Source organism: Neolamprologus brichardi, chromosome 15 (genome assembly GCF_056152115.1).
Source record: "Neolamprologus brichardi isolate AB-2024 chromosome 15, ASM5615211v1, whole genome shotgun sequence".
In the NCBI taxonomy this organism is placed as follows: domain Eukaryota; kingdom Metazoa; phylum Chordata; class Actinopteri; order Cichliformes; family Cichlidae; genus Neolamprologus; species Neolamprologus brichardi.
This window is the reverse complement of record NC_142118.1, coordinates 8666861-8692009: the sequence shown is the minus strand read 5'-3', so window position 1 is coordinate 8692009 and position 25149 is coordinate 8666861. Positions and strand designations below refer to the sequence as shown.

Genomic DNA, 25149 nt, shown 5'->3' with positions numbered 1-25149 from the left:
GATCAGTAAAGAACAGTTTTGACGGTAATCTGATTGTCAGTTCTACATCTATCAACAGGTTAAGCTTTGAGCAACCATTAAGGCCAGTAAATGCATACTATAGCACACTTAACTCTGTCAGTAACTAAATTATCCAAGTTCTGATCAACAGCATGCACAGCTCACAGCCCAATATGTATGCTAGAGATCACTGATCTGCTTTAAAACAAATGCAAATAAATTATTTTAAAACATAACAGCTCTAACATTCTTTACAGAGAAGGAAAGAGTTGTGTTGTCAGGACTGATGTGTTCACACTTGCTTTATCTGTGACTGGGAGAACAGTCTGTACAAACGTTTTTGGTATGGCAAGCTGCCCTCTTCGAGCCCGGCTTTTGAACTCACTACAGGTCAACAAACTGATGGTTAAATAAAAGGTGTAGAAAATTACTGGAAAAGGACTCACAGTTATGTGATTTCTCTTTTTATTGTCAAAGCTTGCTGTTTGAATGAACAGGCAAAACCTGCTAAGACATTCACATAGAAGACAATCTTCAGAGTTTACAGAAATACAGTCTCCTCTAAACTCATTTCCCTTTCATGTGAAAATAATCAAAGACCTAATGTTAAAAATGAAGTAATAAACATGGACAGCAACATGTGGAAATAAAGGAAAAAGAGAGTGCTAAGAAGTGCTCCCGCATATGAAAACACCAACAGAATAAATAATTTGTCATGGAATACAAAGAAAAAACAATTCTTAAGAATCCCTGCACCACACTGCTTGAAAAAAATGGATACAATGTATCAGGTATTCATCCCTGTAGGTGATTAGGCTCCTTTATTTGTGAGAGGTTTTAAGATCCAACTCTGTCTAAAGTGCAACAAAGGATCCACCTCGTGTACGAGTATACCTCTTGCTTGAGTTTGGCCCCAAAGCTTTAGGCCTAAAATTCCCAGATTATGGAAACTTATCAGAAAAAAAAACCCTTACAATTTGGGTTTTCAAAAGAAAAACATAGAAATGCTTTCCCCATTTGTTAACTAGATTCCTCAGAAAATATTGCAAAATTTTGCACAGTTCTTCAGCATGCAAGTTACCCCTTTGTTTCATCTAAACCCAGCTTCATGTTGATAATGTTGACACCAATTCAACTCATTGACTGCCCCTCACCCAAATCTCTAAATAGAAAAGGGATAAAAGAGAGCAAAACAGAGGTGGAGAGACTAGATTCCAGGGATGGGGGTGAGAATTTTCTAGCCCTCATTGACCATTACATTTGAGACAAGCCCGGTCGGTGGCAAGCAAGAAGGACCCTGCTGATGTTACACAGAGAAGTGAGATGATAATTATGACTTATAGGCCATGTTTCTCTGTTCTCTTTGGTCAGTGTTTTACATTATGTACAAAAAAAACATTTTAAAAAAATACTACGATTGATGCAGCGTTGCCTCAGTTAAAACGAGCCATGCGTGTTTCTGAGCCAAAGAAGTTGAGCATCGTCTGAACGAGTTCTGGGAGATCATAATCGTGTTTCCAGGCCCAGTCATTCCGTGCGTTGGAGTCATCAAAGTTCATCGGCCAGCTGTCAGCTGAAAAGGAACAGATTTACAGCATGTGTCAGTTTTTATTATAGGATTTTCACCATCAAAAAATATCAAAGATTAATGAGACGTTTCTCCTTTAAGAAATCAAAGCCTTGCTTACCAATTGCCTGTCGGACAGGGTCAACCTCATATGTGACCTCCAGCTCAGGCATCTGCTTCTGGAGTTCCTGGGCCAGTTCCTCGGGGGTGAAGCTCATGGCGTTGATGTTGTACGTCCTCATGCTTAGCGTCTTAGCCGGTGCTTCCATCACCTCCAGTGTGGCACGCAGGCAGTCGTCGATGTACATCATGGGCAGCCGTGTGTCAGGTCTCAGGTTGCACTCAAACTTGCCAGTTTTGATTGCGTCGTGGAAAATCTGGACGGCGTAGTCTGTTCAGAGATGGGGGGGAAAAAAAAAACAAAAACAAAAAGAGCCTTGTTACAGAAATGCTGAAAAATCTAAACTCTGTTATGCACTTAAAGAAAGTACATTTGTTACGAGAAAGTAACAAATGCAGCAGAATCAAAGTATTCCAAGTAAAATATTCGAGGAACATGTGATTATGAAAAGCTAAACTGTAATTAAAAATCTAACTGATAAGAGGATTTGGGTGTGGTGGCTGAGCAAACAAGTGAAAATATGGAGACACCGGATCAAGTTATGCGCTGGCATGAAGAAAAAAAAAATGCAACAAGTTATAACGACACTCTGAAATAGATCAGTTGCATAACAAAGTTGAGACTTGATAGCAGCACAGGAATAAGCAACCGTTAAAAGTGTAACCTTATCTGTAGTCTGAAAACGCCCTACCTGTTGTGCCACCACCAGGCATGGAATCAGCAGAGATTATTCCAGGATAGCGTAGGCAGCGGAAGTCCAGCCCATAACGGTGGTGGTAGTACTGTTAAAGAACAGAAAGAACTCAGCTATTTAGAACAAGCAGGTTCTCAGATGAACTTAGATTTAACAGTCATCAATTGATGATAGATGAAAACAAAACAAAATAACCAAAAAAAAAAAAAACAGGCACATGCACTGAGGATCATCAGTTTTCAGGACATTCTATAGTTTTGATATCAAGTTTGCCCATTAAGAGTTTAGATTAAACTCTGAGCTCTCACCTCTCCCATCAACTCAGCATGTACTTTGGAAACACCGTAGATAGTGCGGGGTCTCTGCACACACAGATCTGGCGTAGGGTTGCGGGGGGATGTGGGACCAAAGGCACCAATGGTGCTGGGGACAAAGAGACGCAAGCCGTGCTCTGCTGCAATGTCCAGGATGTTGTGAAGCCCTGAGAAACAGACAGCTAAACACTCAGCAAGTGCCCCATGAAATCCTACATCTTTACGCCCACATGAGACAGATTGGTTACAAATTCACTTACCGGTGATGTTAACAGAGCGTGCCAAGGCCACGTTAGCCTCTCCAACAGCACTGAGGAGGGCGCTGTAGTGAACCAGCCAAGTGATGCGGTTGTTCACCACAATTTCCCGCAGGTTCTTGTAGTCCAGGATGTCTGAGTAGATGAAGGGGCCTGATGGCGACAGAGATGAATAAGCATTGTAAAGAGTTTTTATTCACCTTCATGGTGACTGCGCTTGTTTGTCAAGGATGCTCCCTAGCCTTCAGTACAGGCTGCCAATAGGACACCAGTAGTTGATAATGTATGAGAGTATGTGTATTTGGAATTGGTATGTTCTCCATGTTCATAAACAACTTCTGATCATTGCTAAATGTTAGCAAAGTAACTTAAGAAGTTTCAAATGTTGATTTAGAGAAATTTATTAACCCCCCCCCCCCCCCCCCCCCCCACACACACACACACACACACGGGGAAAGGAAACCATGACGCAACCTAAACCATAAAGCAAAAATCAATATTAAAGCAAGAGGCTTTATTTGCACACTTTACTATTCAAATGTGCCCATTTCAGTCTGACGCAATATGCTGTGGTTTGTTTCAAAAGCGTAACAACCTGTATTGCCAAATCCCTGACTTTTTTTTAAGGCTGGCATTAGTCAGCAATACACCCAAAAGAGGATCATCATACTGAAAAAAGACTGTCTGCACACTCTACAAATATTACAGTTGGACATGGCTTTTTCAATTACACCTGGGCTTCGTTGCTGTAAATTTAATGCACTTAGTGCTACTTTGCACAAAAGCACGATTAAGATAATCCATGATTTTAAAATGGTGTAAATGCATTATTTCTTCAGAAGAGGCTCCTAGTCAATCATTTACAATAGTCTCAGCAGTATCTGCAGCACATGCAGCAGAGTATGCATCGCAGCTGAGTGGTTGGTAGTGCCCAGTTAATATAAATTTAAAATATATATATATACATATATATATATATATATACATATATATATATACACATATATATATATATATATATATAATTATTATTATTATTATTATATATATATATAATTATTATTATTATTATATATATATACATACATAATAATAATATATATATATATATATATATATATATATATATATATATATATATATATATATATAATTATTATTATTATATATATATACATACATAATAATAATATATATATGTATGTATATATATAATAATAATAATAATTATATATATATATATATATAAAGAAAAAGTTAAAGAAAAGGGCAAAAAATGTCTTGTATGTACTTGTATATGCTATGCAACGTAATCATTAAACACTGCTAATAGAGTATCTTTTGTGTATCTGAACTGTATACATTTTTATATAGCATATGAGTATACTCACCACTGTGGAAAACGCTGTTTTGAGGTTTCCGGATGTCAGATAGAATGACGTTGTTCTTTCCGTACCTCTTCCTGCGAAGGAACCAATGTTACAAAGTTTGCCTTATAATAAACTGTTTAACTGCTGTGTTACAATTGCTAATCAACACAAAACTTGTAATTCATTATATTCGGACAAATTAAAATCCTTACCTCAGCAATTTGGCCAGGCCTACACCGAGCTGTCCCAAGCCACCTGCAGAGGTTGGAAGGAGGTGGAAATATTATGAGTGATCTGAGGACACCACACACAAATCAGATGCGCAGCAGCTAATAAGTACCAGCGCTTAGTTTCCATGGAGACTGAAGTACCTCAGGAGGAGAGTGGCCATAAGAAAAAAAGGTCACAGCACTGGACGCCCACATTTTATTTTTTTAATGGCATCCCTCTCAGCTCTCATTGCCAAACTTGTCAGAAACCCCGTTGATTTCAAAGTCCCAGAACAGCATTTTTTTTTTAACCCTCATGCATTTTAAAACGGCCTTTTTAAAAAAAAAAAAAAAAAAAAAAAGCATTAGACTAAACTGCATGGCTGCAAAAGACCAAAACCTGATGCTTCGTACGTACCTGTGATGAGCACCTTGGGGTGGTCTGTTTCTGAGAAGGACACAGAATGGAAGCTGGCATCAGAGGTCACCTGTCGAGGGGAGAAGCTGATGTTGCGTACAGCCACCGTTAAGGGCTGGCAGCCACAGCCTGGGGTGCTGAGTAAGGCCTGCTTGGCCACCTTGCTGAAGATCCTCATGACAGGCATGTTGGTACCTGGAGGAAGGGAACAATGTGTTTGTTTACTTTTAGGTGACACTTTGGTTGGTAAATTCCAATGAAAAAAGAAGTCTAGCAGAGCTCTACAAATCTAATGAAAGCCAATTTGCATTTATATTTAATTAGACTCTGGCATCATTTGGTGGCCTCACTCCGCAACATTTTTGTCATGAGGTTTTGGGCTCATATCCAAGCCTCAAGCTCCGAGAAGTGGACAAACAAGTTTTAAACGACAAAAGTGGCACTCGAACATTTTTTATTTTAATTCCCTTAGGCAGATTGATCAAACGCATCTGAAAACACTGAGATGAGAGAAAACATACCAAAAGCGAAAACATGTGGATTGCAACAAATGACATGCTAATGACATGATGCAGAGAAAATGAGTGCAATGGAAGGATCAAAGCGCATAAAAACACCAAAACAGTTAAAGTTAAGCAAAACTTTAACGCAACATGACTTTAACTATATCTATCTATCTAAAAACATTATAAAACACAAACACCAAATAACTTTAGAAAGGTACAGAACTGCAGAAAATTAATCATAATGAGCTACTACTTCATGCAAAAATAGCGCAATAAAACTAAATTTGATAAACTCTATTTATACTGTCGTTCATTACGGGACGTCTAGACTTTTACGCAACGCATCACTTCAGAAGACTTACCAAGGGTTCAAAGAGCTTCCTAGTAAAAGAATGAACGGAGTTACTTTGGAGTATATATATATATATACTGCCCTGCCTTCAACGAGAGCCAATCAGGGAGAGGGGGCGTACGGCGGCATACAGTAGCCTTGGAAAACGGTGCCAAGATCAGGGTGGCATGGACTCAGAGTCGGAATGTGCTTTCATTTCGTTTGCCTTCATTTTCTTACAAATATATATTGAACCATAAAATTATTAATAACATAGATCACGGGTTAAACAACACTTTTGCACAAAAGCACGCTCTCTCGCTCCATCATGCTTGTGGCCTATCCCTTTCTGAGAGCATGTGCTGTTCAATATTGAGCCAACATCGTTTAAGGTACTCATCATATAAGCCCCCTGTTTAATATAGGCTCAGTCTGGCTCCCTCCTCTGTTGACATAGCTCGCCAAGACTCCTTTCTATGGGACATGCCGATCGTTTAATTCCTTAACGTCAGCGTAACTGATCTCCATATCCTCCAATGTGCAGCTGCTTTTCCACGAAGGCGAATCTGCTGCGGGTGGACGAAATTCTGAATGTGAGCAACCACTATTTTAGATCCTAAATATTTTTCTCTGTCTGAGCTCAGCACGTCACTGTGACTTAGCAACCGGCTGCACTTCAGAAAAGGACTTTGCTTTGGTTTTTTAAAAAAAAAAGAGAGATGGTTTGATCGGGAAAGAAAGGTTAAACACACATGATTTTAAAAAAAAGAAGAAAAAAGAGTGGAAGCACGAATTGATAAATTGCGCATAATTTCCCTAAAATTAAATTTTAAATTTCCCTAGAAAAGAGGACTAATTAAAAAACGGCCAGGTTCTTAAAATGTAAAAGAAATCAAATATCGGAATCGGTGCACTCACCAGAAAATCTGCAGTTAACACAGCCACACACAGAAAGAAAGCTCCTCTGCGATTTGCGTCTTTTTGAGAATGGGATGCTGACGTGACGTTCGCGTTATCTCCGTTCAGTGTTGCATCAGCTCAGCTGCGCCTTCAAGCTATATATCAACGACCATCTGCTTAAGGGGAAGCCGGCTTTCTCTCGGATTGGCGGAGACCCGGAGGTGCGGTCTTTCCTCGCAGACCACTCCCTCCCGTGGCGTCACCGACGCCCGGTCAATCTTTGTGCATCCACGTAATCTGAGGCCACGCGGTTTATGCATTACTTAAAAATACCAGTGGCAGGGGATGGTGCGACCGTGTCAAACGTGCAAATACTGTGGCAAATGCACGTTTACCATGACAGTCGCATTCACATGATGAACGTGGGCTCAAAGTCCAGTTTCAGATCAAGAGTGTCCACTCTAAATCGCAGGAGGAGTTTAGGATATAAGGCCCTCGCCTTTTCAGGCGACCAAAAAAAGGGGCCAGTTGATGTGAAAGGCCGTGAGGTGCTATTCTTCATCAGTTAAGTGGGTAAAAAGAGGAGTGGAGTAGGTTTAAAATATGGTTTTCAGTTTCCTTTTAGAAGCTGTGGCTGTGAATCTGCAACATGCAGTCAAATGAGATGAAAGTTAGTGCCTAAAAAACTGTGAGCTCAGCAACATAAAAGGGACTGAACTTCAACAAAGGGCAACAGTGGGGTAGATCATCACAACATCCGAGTTGTGCATCCAAGAGAGCACTCTCCAGCAGGTAAGCGTCTTCATAAGTGAAGATAAGTATAAGAAATACTTTATTAATCCCTGAGTTGGGAAAAAACTCAGTCTCAGCAGTTATCCTAGTTGTTTCTATTGAGAAAAACACAATCCAGAGAGAAAATACAGACGGTTTAGCACAAGGTGCAAACAAGTCATCAGTCACAAGAACAAAAAGGTCACATTAGATTTATGCCAAAACATTCACAAGTCAAAAAAGTTCAGCAAGATCAATCACGTGCCAGAATGAAGAGCATCTAGATGTTTATCAGTGAACGATATGATGAATGCACACACTTTCTGTTTGACTTTCAGGTTTGTTTGCAGGAGATAGAGCCGAACCAGAACGACTGATGACGTTGCTGAATGGAGCAAGCAAAGGGTGGGCTTAAGGCCTGTACTGGAATATGAGTGGAGCATGTGAGCACACCCCCATGCCTGTCATGACTGAGAAAGAAACAGCTACCTGAAAAACAAGCTGACCTGATCTTTGGCAAGAAAAACAAGATTTATTTTTTTCTAGAAAGAAAAAAGAAATCATAAATATATTTTTTCCTTTCAACCGCAAACTGGGATAATCTTCTAAGTAACCTGCAATTCCAGGAAATGTGAGACAAACATGACACTTGATAGCTGTGAGGTTACATAGCTCAGTGTCACTACTAAAAATGGGAATCAAAGTCTCTTATAAACCAAGCTATAGTTTCTATCTAAAATATTACCTGACTACACAAAATCCTTCCTTGCTTCAAGATAAATTTAAGGGTTCCCTTGTGAGTAATAAACATGAAATTAGGGTATTGATAGACACAAAGACTTAATGATACAGACAGAAGAGTTGTGGCTGACCAGCAGCACTGTAAACACTAACTGCAACACGGATATCTCTCCCTATGAAGCAGCTGACCCTTGGCTATTTTTTACCTCAGTCGCCGCATCAGATGATTGTGTCGTCACAGCAGTGGAAACATATTTTATTAGGGTGCTGTTTACTAATCTTCGGACAGACTGTCAAGGACAGGATACATAACGTGGATATTTTCTAGGACTTCTTTCTGGTATTTGGAACCTTTGGAAGGGGGAAAAAAATAAATAATACTGACATATTTAAAGCAGATTTTTGTCCACATGAAAATAATGGAACAATGACCCTGACATGTTTACATTAAAAAGTTGTCCTGTTGACTGTATATAAAAGATGGACACAGCCTCCAAGTCAATGTGTCAGTCAATGAGGAAATGCCTTATAGTGGGATTATTTCTAATGGCCAGCAGGGGGCGATGCTTTTTCCTGCAAAAGAAAGTCAGACTGTAAAAAAAAGAAAAAGAAAAGAAGAGTATGTTAAAAACAAATGTATTATTCTCTTCATCTCTGAATTCAACAATAAACACCTCCCTTCTGATTTTATTGTTTTTATTATACAACACTAAATGTGTACTCCTTACCTGGCTGTGATTGGTTACTGGAGGTTACTGGCAGTTGCTGTGAAATTGCTGACGTTGCACTCACGCAGGCCTACTGACCGACTAGCCTGGAAACCTTCGTTCATTGCAGAAAAACATGTATTCTGCATGTGGTAGCTGGTAGTCAGTAGCATTACATTGTTCACAAGTAAGTATAAGGCGCTGCACTGAAAAGCCCTCTGTGATTGCTTTGGTTGTTTCAGCTTGCTGCAGTCAGTAGGAATTTGAATGGAAGACGCCGATTTGTCTGCAAAAGTACGCTATTCGACAAGCGGAAAACGTGAGAAGTGCAACACAAACTGTAAACAGAGCACGTTGACCTTCAAAGTAAAAGTTGAGCCTTTTGATATGTGTCGGTTGCACAAGTGAGGTCCAACTTTTACTTTGAAGGTGAACGTTCTCAGTATATCGTTTGTGTCACATCTTCTTTCAGACTCATCTCAGACAAGTCAGTGTCTTCCACCTTCCATAGCAGTGAGATCCACCACCAAGACATCTCATATAGTTTGAAAATACAGAGTTGGAGATGAAGCAGAGGCTTTTAAAAAGGTCTTCACATACCAAGGGCTACCCTAATGTTAGCCCTTGGTATGTGAAGACCTTTTTAAAGGGTAGGTATAGGTAAAGGGTAGGGTAGGTATATTTTATTGCTAAATGCTCAATTTACAGCAAACGAGGTGGCTTTCACTTTGTTTTCTTAAAACAAAAAACAAAAAAAACCCTACTGTGATTAGAAACTAGCTTAATGAGACTGGTGAGACTGAATCACGGAAAACTGAATGATGCACAGACTGTGTGGTGATTAAAGGACTGAAACGCTTCCTTTGTTGTGATACAGATTTTAATGGCGTGAAAACTTAAAAAAAACCCACAACAACAACTTTTAATCAATATTAGATTTTTCAAGCATTCTGATCAGCAGCGACAAAAATATGTACACATAATTTTGAATCTGGATTTTACAGTAAGACATTGCACAAAGTACAACAGACACGATTATTTATCTGCTGTGTGATAAATAATCACACAGTAATAATGTGATAATAATTACATTTTTGAATTTTGTCAACTTTTTGACAAAGCGAAAAATCACTTAGGCATCATACAACTATAAGAAATGTTCTATCCATGCACACATGAAATATACACGTAAACTTTCTCTTTGTCAAAGCATTTCAAAGTAGTGGAAGTAAGTTAAGCTTAGTGTGATTATTAGTATTAGTATTGAGCAGACATTGAGATAAATCATAGATCATTTACTCTGTTACAGGCAATCAAACAAAACTGGCCAAAGATGGCTGCAGTGCATTTAATTTTTAATCCCAGACCATAATAACAAAAAATATATTTATATTTACAACATTAGATGATGTTTTTCTAATGGTACTACCAAAGAGTGCACTGAAAGATGAAAGAACTAAGGTCTATAAGCAAAGAGCGCTGCGGGTTTCAGCCTGCCATAATGACACAGACGATGTTTTTATGCAGCTTTACTGACCGCTGAAGTTTAGGATAATTCCTATGTTCGTGAGATAAGTATGAGCTTGGATGTGAGAAGCTGACAATTAAGTACATTTTCCAGAAGAGACACGAGTTTTGGAGTGTAACATGTGTGTAGGTTAGTTGGATACATATTGTCCTGTTTGATATTTGGACATTTGTCATCTATTACGGCAAGAACTGATGAGAGATTGTTTTCAAAGTGGGAGTAAAATTGATTTGCATATATGTACATACAGATAAAGAAATGCTATTGACACAAAGTGCATCAGTTCTGAATGTTAAACTCAAGAAGTCAGAGATGCTCAGCAACCGATCTAGTCGTTAGATTATTGTTATACGTGGTTACATCAAATCTTTTGTGTAAATTCTGGCTGTGATACTGGAATGTCAAGCATTGATCTGATATTTTACATATTATACAAACCTCCCTCCTCACTGGCCTGACCCTACCTACGCTTAGTATGTCATCTCAATGTGCAGCAAAAGCACATGCTCCCTTACAGCACCCTATATGTTGCCATAGTTACTCTGCAGCGGTCTAAGGGTGTACACATTCAGCAGAACTTTTACGAAATATGTGAACCCTGTAGCAAATGAGACACTTTTTTTTCTCCAGCTGTCCTTAAAATGCCCCTTTAATCCTCTACTACACAAGATCAGTGCTGAGAAGCACAAAAGTCCACAATGTCGTTTTTACACATTGCGTGTATAGAAATGGAAGCCGGCAAGTACGAGTGTGGGTGTCTGAAGAGGCTTGGCAACAGTGAAATCAGCCGCCCAGTCACAGCACAATCTATAGAAATGAGCAGTAGGCATGTGTAGGTCTGGCTGTATACTGATATTAGACCACAGTGAAATAAGGGAGGTTTAGCTTTTATCTGCACTCTGAGAAATTGCTAATAAGGACGGTGCTTTTGTTTCTAAATGTTTTCCTCTTACTTGAGTGTAGTTTGCAATGAGTCACCATGATAAAAATGTTTTTCATTAAAGCGTCAGAATTGAAGTTCATTTAGTCGCGTTCATGCTCCAAAGAATAACTTGACAATAATGTTGTTTTCTTACATTATGTTTTAAAAAGGGGAAGAAAAAAGTTTAAGGCTAAAGCTGGGATGTCTGTGATTGTTTGAATGTACCATCTCAATTACTTTTAGAGGTCTCTCTCTCTCTCTTTATGGCGTATGCAGCAGAGGATCTTCAGTTTCAAGCTGGGCCAGCTGCCTGCGCAGGCTGTTTACTTTGGTCTGAAGCTCCTTGTTGTACTCTATTATATGAACCATTTCCTCATAGGCCTCATCCAGACACTTGGAGGAGCGGTTCCAACGAAGGAACACTCCTGTCACAGAAGAGCAGGACCAATCAGAAAACAACAATTCACAAACTGGTTTCTTCCAGTTCTGGTTTCTTCTAAACACTGCAGTCTCACAACCTTGATAGAGGTTATGTAAGCGTTGCGTGTGAAGTCACTGTACACTAATGGGAAAACATGCACCTTTCTTATGATAACACATACTTACACATACACGTACACACATAATTTCGATAAATAAAACAAACAGCTAACAGATAAAGTGTATTATCGCGCTGGATGTGGTTCTTTGTGGAGCTTTGAGTTGGAGTACAAATACAAGATTCTGACATGTCTAAAACTTAAAGCAGTCTCGAAAAACAGTTCACATAGTTTGTGCTGAGCGCAAAAAAAACAAAACCACTGGATCTTAATGGTGGTTGGAGGCTGTTGGCAGAGAAACGGGTGTAAACACAGAGGAGCTGTATGACTGGAATGAACCATCGCTTTACCATCGCTCAGTCATAAGGAATGCCCGTGTGTCAACAAACTGAGCTTTCTGAACCCAGTAACACGTCTGTAGATAGCACTACTCAATAAGATCTCAGTTATTTTAGTTCTTTTTAAGTTTGGGTCATTGATAATAAAATACTTGTGAAATGTATGGTGGCTGCGGAAGGATGTGCATGTGCATTCCTATGTTTACGCAATATTTGGAACAATGAATTAACTGCAGCCAACTTTGCCCTTTGCTAGAACATGTGCTGTAACTTGGATCTGTACTCCAAATGCCCATTGATATATCTTTTACTGATATTTAGACACACTTGCCTCTGATCCCTCAGTGAATTTCTTGTTGTTTAGCTGACATTAAAGCCTTGCTTTTACCCAATTTCCTCACCTTTAATGAAAAATATAAATCTTGTCTTTTGCCTGATCCCTTTAGGGGCTCACCACAGTGGATCCTCCTTCACTGCATCTATGAATCTTCTTCGAGGTCTTCCTCTTTCCTTCCTGCATGGTAACTTTATTATCAACATCCTTTGTCCAATATACCCACTATCCCTTCTCTGCACATGTCCAACCCATCTCAGCCTTACTGCTAGTACTTTGTCTCTATATTGCTCACTGTGAGCAATATTTCCAGTATTTCTTTGCATCTTAGATCATTGGCATCATATTGTAAATTTCATGTTTTGGGAAGAAAAAAAAAAAAAAAAAACCCTGTCATTTTTTACTCTTCTTTTAAATAAGCTTTGCTGCTGATGTTTTAAGACACTTAGCTGTGTCATCAGTGACTGTCAGAAAAGAAGGACGGAAAAGCCCTTCGTTTTGTTTGTGCTGAAAAATAAATCCTTCTACCCAAAAGTTGCCCTATGCACATTTTTTCCCTCTATATTATCAGAAATATCATTATCATAAATTTCCTTGAAATACCATTACATAGTTTTGAAGTTTTATCGCCCAACCAAGAACCGAGAACATGCAAACTCCACACAGAAAGGCCCAAGATGGATAACTGACATTTCACCTGTCCTGGATTTTATTACACAGTTATACCCGTGTAGTTCAGAAATAATCCTGAAATCCTTTTGCTCATTAACTTTCTGGAATTATATTGAATTTATAACCTTTGTGTCTTTTGTGAATAGTGTTGATTGCTTTCCATTTCTTTCCTTTGTATTTGTAAAGTCTTTTTCTAATTGGATTTTAAAATGTTTAAAAGTCATGTTTATCAGTGTTTTAACTCTTACATGTCTTTTAGCTATTTTTTAAAATTTAATTTCAACAGTTTAAATTGTGGTTTCACTTGTCTGTTGTGCAGCACCCTATTTAACCTCCTAGGACCTGGCGTCCACATATGTGGACATCACATTTTGGGTTAATTAGACCAAATACTTAATTTTGCTCTACAAGGGCCTGATATCCACTTACAAGGACATTATACTGCTACTGTTCTATCAAAATTTTAAACAAATATCTTCATATGTGGCTCCTATTTTTCTTAAAAACAGAAAAAGGTAAAAAAAAAATAAAATAAAAATCTGGTAATTCTTTGTTTTTACATTCATCGGGCCCCAATATGCCCAAATATCAAAGAGAAATTAAAAATGTATGCTGTGGAAGAGTTCGGGTCTTAGGAGGTTAAAGTCTGCTGTTCTTAAATGTGCTACTCAAATAAAATGACTAAAACCTCCACATTTTTACTCAACACCTTTAAAGTGTTCAAACTGCAGTCCAGTTAAAAAAAACAATATTTTAGTGCATTTTTTGTTTTTTTAGTTAAACCATTATTTTTATTCAATATTATTTCACTAAGAATTACACAGAACTTTTGGGATGTAAAGATTTTACACATGCCATCAGTTTCTTTTAGTGTCCACATCAGCAGCTAGAGTTCAGGACTTCCATTGGGTCTTTTAAGGTGGGCTGAGGAGTGTGCGTCACTTTCTATGAAAGAGCTGCATAAGCAGGATATCACGTGCTCCACTCAGTTCTTATGCATTCTACTTCATATAGTGTGAATGTGATTCTAAGGCTTTGGGCAGTAAGAGAGGCCCCTACTAACCTAATGACCTCTAGTTGGTCTGGATTCCCCCTCCCCCAATTTTTCTTTATGAATGGTCTAACACAGATCTCCCCAGGGCTTTGTTGTACTTGTTGTACTATGCTGAACCCACTGACATTAAGACAACCATAGTTAAGAATAAGAATAACCACCATTATTAAAGTTGTGGGGAGAAAAACACCCTCATCAATTAAGAGTTTAGCAAATCAAAAAATGTTTTAAGTTTCACTGCAGTCACTCAAATTCACAATTTAGACAAATTCAGACTTACATATTCATTCTGAATTTGTTAAAATCAAATTAGTACACTGTCATTTCAATAAAATTGAATTGAATTGTCAGTGGTTTAAAAAGTGTGAAAAATGTGAAAAAAGTAATAATTTTAAACCAAAAACAATGATGATATAATGCTAACATTAGTAAAGCTGGTTTTATCTGGCAATTTAAATAAAAACGATCATGTAAAATGATCAAATAATTTTGATTTAAAAAGATTTAGGATCACATTTATATACACTGATATTCTGATATAACCTCCACTGATACATGATGTTTGTGTTTAATGCCAAAAGGCACTTGTGAACAAACAGCACTTTAAATTACCCACAACAGATTTGGTGGTTGTACGCCTATATCAGTGCTTCTTTATTTAGCACCATTTTGCTACTTATGCTTTACTATAATATCATCACACTGCCTCTCAGTGAGGAAACCGTTTGTAAAAAGACACACAGGCAGGCTGAACATGTCACGGACACACCTCAGGAGCATTTTGAACAATTTCCCAAATGCCAAAGTGTGTTCTACCTCTTCTTGTAAAATGATTCATAATGCTAGCTATACTGGAAACTTTTGCACAAGTACCACCTCTCCACCAAGTTACATGAAATTCAGCTGAGTCATCTTGCCTAGTTCCAGGTGGCAGGTCAGACAGCACTGATCACATACCTCACCTAGTAGCTGTACACGACATGACAAAGCTGCAACCAATAGTTCGTTCACTATTGGATAATCATGGGACTGAATGCTTATCTTTACTAAAGATCAAAGGTGACTGTAAAATGAATAAATTGACGTGCAACATTTTGTTTATTTATCTAAAATTATTTGCTGATAATATTTTTTAAAAATCCTGTACAATGTATGTATCCTTGTCTTCATGCTTGTAACCTTGGAAAGCACAAATAGCTGGTCCTTGGGTCCGAGTGGGTGTCAGGGTCATTCAGGGTTCAAATGCTCAAATCAATGGTGCCCCCTACTGGTTAGATTTCAGAACGTATGAGTGAGCAAATGTGTATTGTTAATTATGAGTAGCCCAATTTCTAATCGTGTACCTGCCTACAAAAGCAGTTTTATCACCTGATCCTCACGGTGGGTTTTTAGATATTAACCTACTCCATCTTCAGACTGAGAATAAACTTAAAGCATGAGTCAAAACTGCAAAATATGTACAGCATGTGGTCTCACTGGACTGCTTTCATTGAAGAATATTAACATGTGCCATTTAATTGCTTTCGTGTTGTAAATGAGACACTCAGTGTAACAGTTGGATTTAATGTATGTATAAAAAATACATAAATACAGCTGAAACTGATTAAAGATTAAATTAAAAAAAATACTCCCAGCTATAAATGTTCCCTTAAAACCTGCAAACAAAACTTTATGTGTACTTTATTATTTTAAAACTTAAAATTATCCGGCATGTTTCCTTTTTTTTCACTTTAGGAAACTTTCTTTTATAAAAAAGGAAACAAGGTCTGAAAATTAAATTTGCTGATTTTTCTATCTATCCATCTATTATAGATCACAGAGGCAGATGTCTTTTGTACAGACACCCAGACCTCCCTTCTACCTCCTCTTCCTCTTCTTAAGAGATACCTACGAATATATTTGTTTCTTACCTTCCCACAGCAGCAGACTCTGAGGGGCCACAGATGGCCAGATCACAAGACTGTTGGGCTCGTAAAGTGGGTTGGTCAGACGCTCCAGCTCCTGCGGCCGATTCACCCATGACCAAAGGGACACAGTCTTTTCAGGCAAGCACAGTCTGGCTCTGTGAAAAGACAGAAATGTGTCAGACTAACCAATAAGAAAACTGGTTCACAGCTGTTTTATCAGAGGTGGTTCACAGCTGCAGGGAGAGCATCGTGATTTTTGCATGACCTAACTATCAGAAATACAACAAATAATAACAAATGATGTATTCTTAAACTACGTAGTGACACCCACATTGACACCCACATCACACAGCTGAAAGCATAGCCCTGACATAAACTGAAGGTCTTACAGCAGCCAACTCCTATCTTACCTCTCAGCTGCACTGTTGCCCAAGAATGTCCCAAACTGAGATGCGTAGGCGTGTTCGAAAAGCAGTACCAAGAAACTCTCGTTGAATTCAAAGGAGCAGGGAAATTGGCGAAGGATCTGCCACACACAGTCCAGGAAGAGAAGAAAGACAGGGGCCTCATGGCGAGGCTTGCTGTTGGAGAAGGCAGACTGGGCACAGCGCTGCTGGAAAGGGTGACCAGCCTGTGTAAGCAGTCAAAGAGGTGAAATGAGTGGAAACACTCACACTGTGGAGGAGAAGGTGAAAGAAAAGACAACATTTGGCTCTAAACAATGCATCAAAGCTCACCTGGAGCCACTCCCGCTCTACCAGGCTTTGAAAGCCTTTAACGGTCCTGCAGCCGGGATCCAGGATGATCTGAGCCAAGGAGGTGACCTGCAGGGTGGAGTCTGTCCCTTCTGTACCGTGAACAAGCACTGACGCTCCCTCCCTGAGATAAACACACGAGCCCACAGTCTGTCACTGCTCGCTGCTTTTCGAGTTTATGTTTACTGGGACATGAGGACAAGCAAATGAAAAACAGACCTGTCAATACACTGGGCAGCCAAGCAGGCAGTGGTGAGGATCTCTTTGACATTAGTTTGCCAGTTGGAAGCCTCCAACTTGCTTAACCAGCGGTCCATGCTGTGGGACTGGTCGTTACATGCCTCCACCAACTTAATCAGGCTCTCCTGAAGGACATTATACCTGCAAAAAACAGATTTATTTAGATCATTTAAAGTATCAGATACTTTTCAATCAGTTTCCACTTTATCTAGTCTTCTCAGTAATACTTTACAAATACAGCCCACAACTAAGGGTGTGATTCCCTTTTCATTAAATTAAAAGTTAATGTATTTTATTTGAAAAAACATTGTCATTATATTTACCTGCAAATAATTAAAAGTAGGGGTAACGAGTCAGCTTTTTACAGGGAATTAAAACACAAGTAAATTTAAGCCGTGCAATTTCTTGGTAATTTTGCAGAAAAACACAAGTTGCACTTTTCAGTGCCATATTATGGAGTGGATTAATCATGCCTTTTTACATCTTTGTTTTTTTAATATTCTTTATGTTGATGTGCATGATGGACGTTCTATTATTCAAATGTCCTTAAGACGTGTTCTCCCTTATCAGCTTACAAGAAAAAACAAATACCTTCAAAATCTGCTTGGCTGTCTAACTGTATAATGATGAATGATGAAGCCAAGTACTTTTTTCTTTCACAATCACTTTTCAAGCAAAACTTTCAAAAGGAGTGTACAGTAAAAAGAGTGTCTCTGTTCCTGTTAGGCAGTTAGTTAGGCAAGGTTAAGCAACTCCATAATCCAACCCAAGCTGGGAAAAGTACAGTGTACTTATGATGTAAGATGGGGGAACATTGTTTGTTTTTCTGCAAAATTTTCAAGAAATTTAATGCAGTGCCTAAAATGAAATACTCTATCATTTGTATCTGCTGTCTTGCAAAACTGCCAGAATTCAGGCACTACTTAAATGTACTTACAGTATAATTATTCCTTTGTTTCCTGTATAAAGGTGAGCTGTTACCCCGTATTCTAGCGAACCCACCTTTAAGCATTTAAAGGCAATTATAATGACATTTTAATTTCTAATAAAATAAATTGAAATTCCATTTAATCATGAGGGAATTGCAATGCAACAGACTCTAAACAGGTTGCATTATAAAGTGTTACTGTCTTCTTAATATCTAAGTGTCCAATCACCTTTCAATGGCCTTGTGGATCCTTCTCCACTGTGGGTAGTTGGCCTCCAACTCAAACCCTCCACCTCGGGCTTTGGCCTGCTGAGCAACATTGATAGCACGTGTATCAATGATGTAACCGCGCTTTCCTGGCCGCAGAGTGGCGTTGATCAGCTTCTCGTCCTCCTTACACCGTCGCCCATTGGTGCCCGTCAGTGGCTGTCCTGCTCGCATCATCACCTGAAAGTGGAAGTGATTTATCAACCCCTATAATTAGAGATGGCTACTTTGTTTATGACCGATACGATATCATGAATTTGGATATCTGTCGATACTAATATGAATCCAACATAGTTTATTTTATGATCAATAAAACGGTTTGTTTTTTTTAAATATCTTGCTGCATTTTGTATATGTCCAACAGTTTTATTACAGAAGCTCCTTCATTCTAATCTAAACAACAGTGTCTCAATAACTTTCCACTAGAGATGGTCCCCAGCTTTCCACTCCCCAAGGACACATGGTCTCATGCCTTTATTTTCAGGGCTGTGTCCACTTAATACTACACTATATAACTTTATAACACTTATTAATAAAAAAGCATAGCATTATTGAGGCACTGTAAAAATTATTTATTCCCAACAGTTCATACTCAAATTTAAAAAGACAAAACACTAAAGATATTCTATTACACTTGCAAAAAATATACTGCATCCAAAATATTTTGCATTTCGGCAATACTTATCTTTTTATTTAATATGTTTATAAATAATGTTTATATTCAACAACAACAACAAAAACGGGTTGTAGAATGGACCCTTTTATACTTAAAGCTTAGCATAAATAGACATCCAGAGTGGAAAGCAGTGCAAACAAATGCAAACACGCCTTCATGACACATTTATCAACATGGATGTCAGTGTAAGCTGTTTCAATCACATTTAACCTGAGACTGACTTTTGTGTAATTTCTATACAAAACATAAGTATGAAAAAAAAGTGTTTTTCATAGTTTTTTGGGAACCATGGAACTGTTTAGCCTGCAACACAATTTTTTTTTTCCCAAAGTAAATCTTGAGTCTATCCATTGTACGGTCAGACGCACAGACGTCTGAGCTCCATATATCGGTTGTTAAGCTTAACGTAAGAATGCTTTACAAACATTCAGAGATGAACTTACACACTTGCTTTACTTCTCTGGGACAGCTTGCTCAGAGGTGAAATACCGGTTTGGCAGCACGTAGCAAGGCTCCAGATGCTTTCAGTGACAAGCAACTCCAGACCACCGACAGGTCTCCCACGCAACAGCCGCACTATCACGTGATGCGTACTGCCCCCGATGTGCTAAGGTCACTACCTGGGTTAAGCCATTTTGCAAGTTTCGTGAGGTGCTTTTGTTATATTTAATGGATCGGGTTACATTTTTTATTACTCCCTGATATCCAATCCAGTAATTTAGGTCAGGATCGGACCCATACCGGTATTGTATATGGGATCAGTCCATCCCTAGCTATAATGTTCAAAAACACAAACGATGAGAAGTAAAAGAGACGGTCAAAGGCAGAGAAATTATTTTTCTTGCGCTTACCATGCCGTTCTTCTTGTGGTAGTAGCTAAGTACTGGAAAACGGCCACCGTGACGGAAAGTGGCTACTTTCTTCAGCGTTTCATCATCAAAATCTTTGGGTACTGCCACTAGTGGGGGGTATGACGGACACAAGCTGAAGTCTTTGTTGACCTCACTCAGCCTCCACTCATCTGTCTGCAAAGTGAGGTAGAGAGGATGGAGAAAACAAAACAAAAAAAGGTCCAATAACCCTGATTCAAATTGAATTACTCTGTAATGTCACCTAAACGTACCATGGACTCCAAATCTTTAAAGGCATTCTGGGGAAGAAATGAATTCCATCCATCCTCTATGACTTCAAACATTGGCCGGTAGAAGAAAGGGTACATCAGGGAGACTAAATCAAGAGTGGACAGAGCCTTGAGAGGAATGAAAACATTGACTTGTTATTCACAATATTAATCACATGCAGAATTTAACTTGACATGACAAAAACAAAGAGAGCCTGAGAGAAAAATATAGCGTAGCTAAAAATAATCACTCTCTTTCCGACGGGGAGCCTTTGTTCTTACCTCGATAGAGCTGGCAATGTTGAGACACTCCTCCATACCAGTGATTTCAAGCTGAATCATTCTCAAGTCTTTGCATTTGACAGTGATGTGCCCCAAAGACCCCACAAATCTAAAATTTAAAAGGTGAGCACAATAAAGAGGATGAATGTCATGAACAAACACAGAGTATCAGTGAACTACTCTGAGCCCTACAGCTCGGCTTTCTGTGTGTAATTTCTATGTTATCGTCATGTTGGGTTTCTGGAAGAATCGTTGAAACAACTTTTAGTTTGACTGTAGATTCAGTGATTGTTATTAAAGGCAGTATCAGTACTCAGTGCTCAGTACGTAAGCTCTAAGCAGCAACGTGCCCCAGCTACAGATGAAAGAGTGGATTGGCCCGTATCCAAGTACAATGAGCTGCATAAATCCATTCTTAATGGATTAATGTGAAGGCATCTGCATGAAGTTCAGTCAGAAAGGCAGGAGGATTTATGAGTCATTTGCTTTACAATGAAAGAGACAATACAGTGCTGTGAAAATGTATTTGCCTGCTTCGTTTTTTGTTTTGTTTTTCTGCATATTTGTCACACTTTAATGTTTCAGATCAAATATATTTTAATATTAGACAAAGACAACCTGAGTAAATGCAAAATACCATTTTAAAATGATGTAATTTATTAAAGGAAATTGATATCCAAACCTACCTGGCACTATCTAAAAAAAACCTAATAACGTTTTGCCACCCTTGGCAGCAAGAACTGCAATCAAGTGTTTGTGATAACTGGCAATGAGTCTTTCAGAACACTTGTGTGTTTCAGACCAATGTCCTGGTGCATAACCAAAGTGTGCTTGAGTTTCAGGGCATGAACTGATGATTGAACATTTTCCTTCAGGATTTTTGGGTAGTGGGGAATTTATTAAATACAGCAAGCCATCCAGATTCCAAAGCAGCAATGCAGCTCAGACCATCACACTAACACCACCGTGTTTGACTGCTGGTATGACTTTGTTTTTTAAATAAAATGCCATGTTAGTTTCATACCAAAAGGTTCAACTTCTGTCTCGTTAGTCCACAAAGTATTTTTCCAAAAGTCTTGGGGATCATCAAGATATCTTTTATAAAATGTGAGACAAGCCCTTTGTGTTCTTTTTGGTCAGCAGTGATTTTTCACTTTGGAACTCTCCCATGGATGCCATTTTTGCGCAGCATCTTTCTTATTGTTAAATCATGAACAGTGGCTTTAACTGAGGCCTTCAGTTGTTTAAAGGTTGATCTTGTGTCTATTCAGACCTCCTTGATGTGTCAGTGTTGGTCGGCTGGGCACTCTTGGGAAGTTTTACCACTGTTCCAAGTTATTCTCCATTTAGAAAGCCCATACCAAAACCTCAAATTAAACCTTAAGATTGTCTGCAGGTTATTAGGCCAATACTGGAATAGAAACTGACAGTTAAGTACTAGGCAAACCTCCTGAAGCTTGTGTGTCCAACCTGATTTTGTGTCCAACCTAAAATGTTTAAAAACGGTACAATTACCAGAAATAGCAGTGAAGAAAAACAAATTCTTTGCCACTACAAGCCCCGTGTCTTTAACCAGTTAATGTTAGTTTCTCTAACCAGTTTAACTATAAGCAAGTTATGCATATGGACACTATTAATAAATAATAATCAGATCTGCAGCATGCACTAAAAAACAGGCGGAACTCAAACGGACTTTAACAAATACATGCCCTACTGACCTGCATCTATTTAGGGTAGGTGATGTACCATTTTCATAAAGAGATTACATAACAGTAATTTAGAAAAACAACAACACAACGCTGTCACCTCTTCTCTATCGAGTCAATGTTTGAATGAAGCAGCCACAGCTCCTCCGTGTTGTCCTGTCTGGAGGAGAGAATCAGGTGATGACCAGTCAAACACAGAGTTCCCTCCACAGTAGGCATGAAAGGCCTGTGTAGGACAACCCCGTCCACCCTGGGTGTCTTTATTAGCTCTGCAAACTCCATAATCTGACCAGACAGAAAGAAAAAAAGCCGCTGTGATTTTAAAGCATAAAGACAACGCTATTGGTTAGGTCATGCTACTATTATTGTAAAGACAGGCCAGCGCAAGCTCTGTCGACATATAGGAGACATATATCGTGTACGTCCATGTCGGTTAACAGTAAAGATGAAAAAGTAATGCAAAAATCGGTCATCTTGATAAAGTTATTCTATCCCGGAAATTAAACCGCTAACGTCAGCTAGCAGGCTAATCGTGACAGAAAGGAGGATAATTTGCCATAAAAAACGGCCGACATTTCGAAACTCAAGCGAAAACACAAACATCACGTATAATATAAATATTAAAAACAACAAGGAGCGTTTTTCACCAATACTAAAAAGATTTATCGTACAACTACCTGGCACTGTTTTCTTTTATTTGGTCGCAGGGCGATGCTGGTACGTTAAGAAAAACACGCCGACTAGAAACAACCGACTTTTCTCGGCTCAGTTTTGCATCCCAAATTCCGCAATTCTCGTCTAAAACGGGAAGTGACTCTGTGCTCTCCTGTGTTTTTTAACATTAGCGTTATACTTTAAATCTATAAAGCCCCCGAAGAACTTAGAATGTCCATATATTATATATAAGTATGTTTAAACATACATACAGCAACACAGTGAGTTAGAGTTTAGTGGTTTGGCAGCGTCAGATCTGTGGTTCATCCACAAGGCTTCTGAAAATCCGTGAAAGGCTGTTTCATTTTAGTGTCTGTGTGTTTGGGGTCTACCGAGAATATCAAAAAAGGTCACTAGGTGGTGACATTGGAGTACGTTTGAGAGATTTCTGGCTTTCAGAAGTCTAAACAGTATTGCCCTGATTTCACCGGGTAAATAATGTATGATGATAGATGTGCTGTGAGTCATGTTATACATTTAGACATGTTATTTAAGATTAAGCTTAAAACTTTCCTTTTCGATAAAACTTAGAGTTAGTGCTGGATCAGGTGACCCTGAGCCATCTCTTTGTAATGCTGTAATAGGCTTAGACTGCTGGGAAGCTTCCCATGATGCACTGAATCACGTACCTCTTTTCACTTCCTGCGGGTTTACACACCACTACTCAATTTAATTATTGGCAATTATTAAACTCTGGCTCTCTCTCTCCTGTCTAATTGAGTCTGTTTCCATTGGAGATTTCTCCTGTTAACAGAGAGATTGTCATTCCCACAGTTTCCAACTGCTTCCTTATAGGAGCTCATCTGGTAATAGAAGTTTCTTTCTAATATTGTAGGTTCTTTACCTTACAACATGAAGCAACTTGGTGTGACTGTTGTTGACAATTGTTGCTATAGACTGTAAAAAAAAGAAAGAAGAAGAATTACACTAAATTATTGATCCAGCCTGGTGGTGGAGGCCTGATAATACCACTGATCACAGATAGGTATGCAAAGTAAGACTGCAGTAAGTCAGGGAAACGCACAAGCTGTAAACTACAATGTAAATGTATCAAGACAACTTAGACAACAACAAAAAGAAAAAATAAGTGGACAACAATGACCTGCTGAGTCCGGTATACAATTGAAAAAAGAGGAGTTAAAGTAAACTGAAGACAGAGTTTTAACAGTTAATATTAAGTCCAATGATTTGAGGCCCCAAAAGAAAAAAAGTCTAGTGTTGGGTCTTTGTGTAGTTCCAAGTACAGTTTGACAGGCTGGTGTAGCAAAGTTTAACAAGGAGAGCAAAGAGAAGTCATATCTGGCCTGAGGAGGAGGAGGAGGAAGAAGAGGAGGGGGGGGGGGGGGGGGGGGAGTAGAGAAGGAGGAGCCAGTAGGCAGCTGGCAGGGGCAGAACTGACACAGGAGACTTCAGTACCCTTAAATACAAATGACAGAGGAGGAGGGGACCTACTGACAAGGCTAAGCATGAGCTCAAACTAAACTGCACTTTTCTGCTTTATGGATGCTGATTAAATAATCAGGAGATTAAAAAGCTGCACACACTCATACTCATTAGAGATAATGACATTTTGACTCGGGCTTTAAAGATCATGTGTGCGCTGCATTAGCTGAAGGCGGCTGGGGAGTTTATTCTAAAGAAAGGGCGTGCAGCAGGGGTGGGAAAAAAGAAGAAACGTTGCCTGAGGTTTTTGTCTTAGCTCTCTGAATAGCGAGGACAACTGCCCGCTGAGATCTTAAAGCATATGAAGGAACACACAAGGAGTCTGAACGGCAGACTCCCTAAAGAGGTGAACGCTTTTGGAAAGAGAAGAAGAATAGCAGATAGCTTGGCAGAGGCTACTGTGGACCATTTTGTTTTAGACATTCTGAGCATTGTGTGGGTGTGTGTGTGTGTGTCTGTGATGTATTGCAAATCAGCACGGTATTTGCTTCACTTGCAGCCTGTCTAAGCTTCACAATAGATGGTTTGCTCTGGGCCTTCCCAGCCCACATCATAGGGAGCACTGTATAGACACCAGGGCTAAATTGAATGTGAAACCCAGCATTGCTTTACAAACCAAATAACTGCTCATCTTCTGGGGAGAGGATGCTTTGCTGTCACTGATAAAAAATAACTTTCAAACCAAACATGCACTTCACAGAATACAACAGAGTAACTTAACCTCTATCTTTTTTTTAAGAGGATGCTCTGAGAAATGTGAAGATGATTTCATTTAGCATCTGTTATAAAAGATCCGCAACCTACAAAAAAGAAGAAGT

General features: G+C 38.9%; 2 protein-coding genes across 4 annotated transcripts; both read right to left on the bottom strand.

The window, feature by feature from the left end:
• Positions 1-448: 448 nt before the first annotated feature.
• On the bottom strand, positions 449-6851 carry tdh (L-threonine dehydrogenase). Of its 2 annotated transcripts, none has more exons than XM_006797166.3 (9): positions 6706-6851; positions 4951-5145; positions 4536-4578; positions 4345-4415; positions 2957-3106; positions 2691-2863; positions 2380-2470; positions 1689-1958; positions 449-1573 (listed from the first exon to the last, which is right to left on the bottom strand). In XM_006797166.3, exons 2-9 carry the CDS (start codon positions 5135-5137, stop codon positions 1434-1436), a joined length of 1125 nt encoding a protein of 374 aa, XP_006797229.2. In that variant the 5' UTR covers positions 5138-5145; positions 6706-6851; the 3' UTR covers positions 449-1433. The 2 variants fall into 2 exon arrangements, with proteins under 2 accessions (XP_006797229.2, XP_006797228.2); XM_006797165.3 differs by lacking the exon at positions 6706-6851 and adding an exon at positions 5819-6666.
• Positions 6852-9775: 2924 nt separating this feature from the next.
• mtmr9 (myotubularin related protein 9) lies at positions 9776-23170 on the bottom strand. 2 transcript variants are annotated; one of them, XM_035910446.2, is made up of 11 exons: positions 23101-23170; positions 22275-22459; positions 20469-20577; positions 20190-20315; positions 19918-20091; positions 18353-18570; positions 17175-17336; positions 16938-17079; positions 16611-16831; positions 16204-16355; positions 9776-11781 (listed from the first exon to the last, which is right to left on the bottom strand). In XM_035910446.2, exons 2-11 carry the CDS (start codon positions 22454-22456, stop codon positions 11618-11620), a joined length of 1650 nt encoding a protein of 549 aa, XP_035766339.1. In that variant the 5' UTR covers positions 22457-22459; positions 23101-23170; the 3' UTR covers positions 9776-11617. The 2 variants fall into 2 exon arrangements, with proteins under 2 accessions (XP_035766339.1, XP_006797230.1); XM_006797167.2 differs by lacking the exon at positions 23101-23170 and adding an exon at positions 22852-22922.
• Between the last annotated feature and the right edge of the window lie 1979 nt (positions 23171-25149).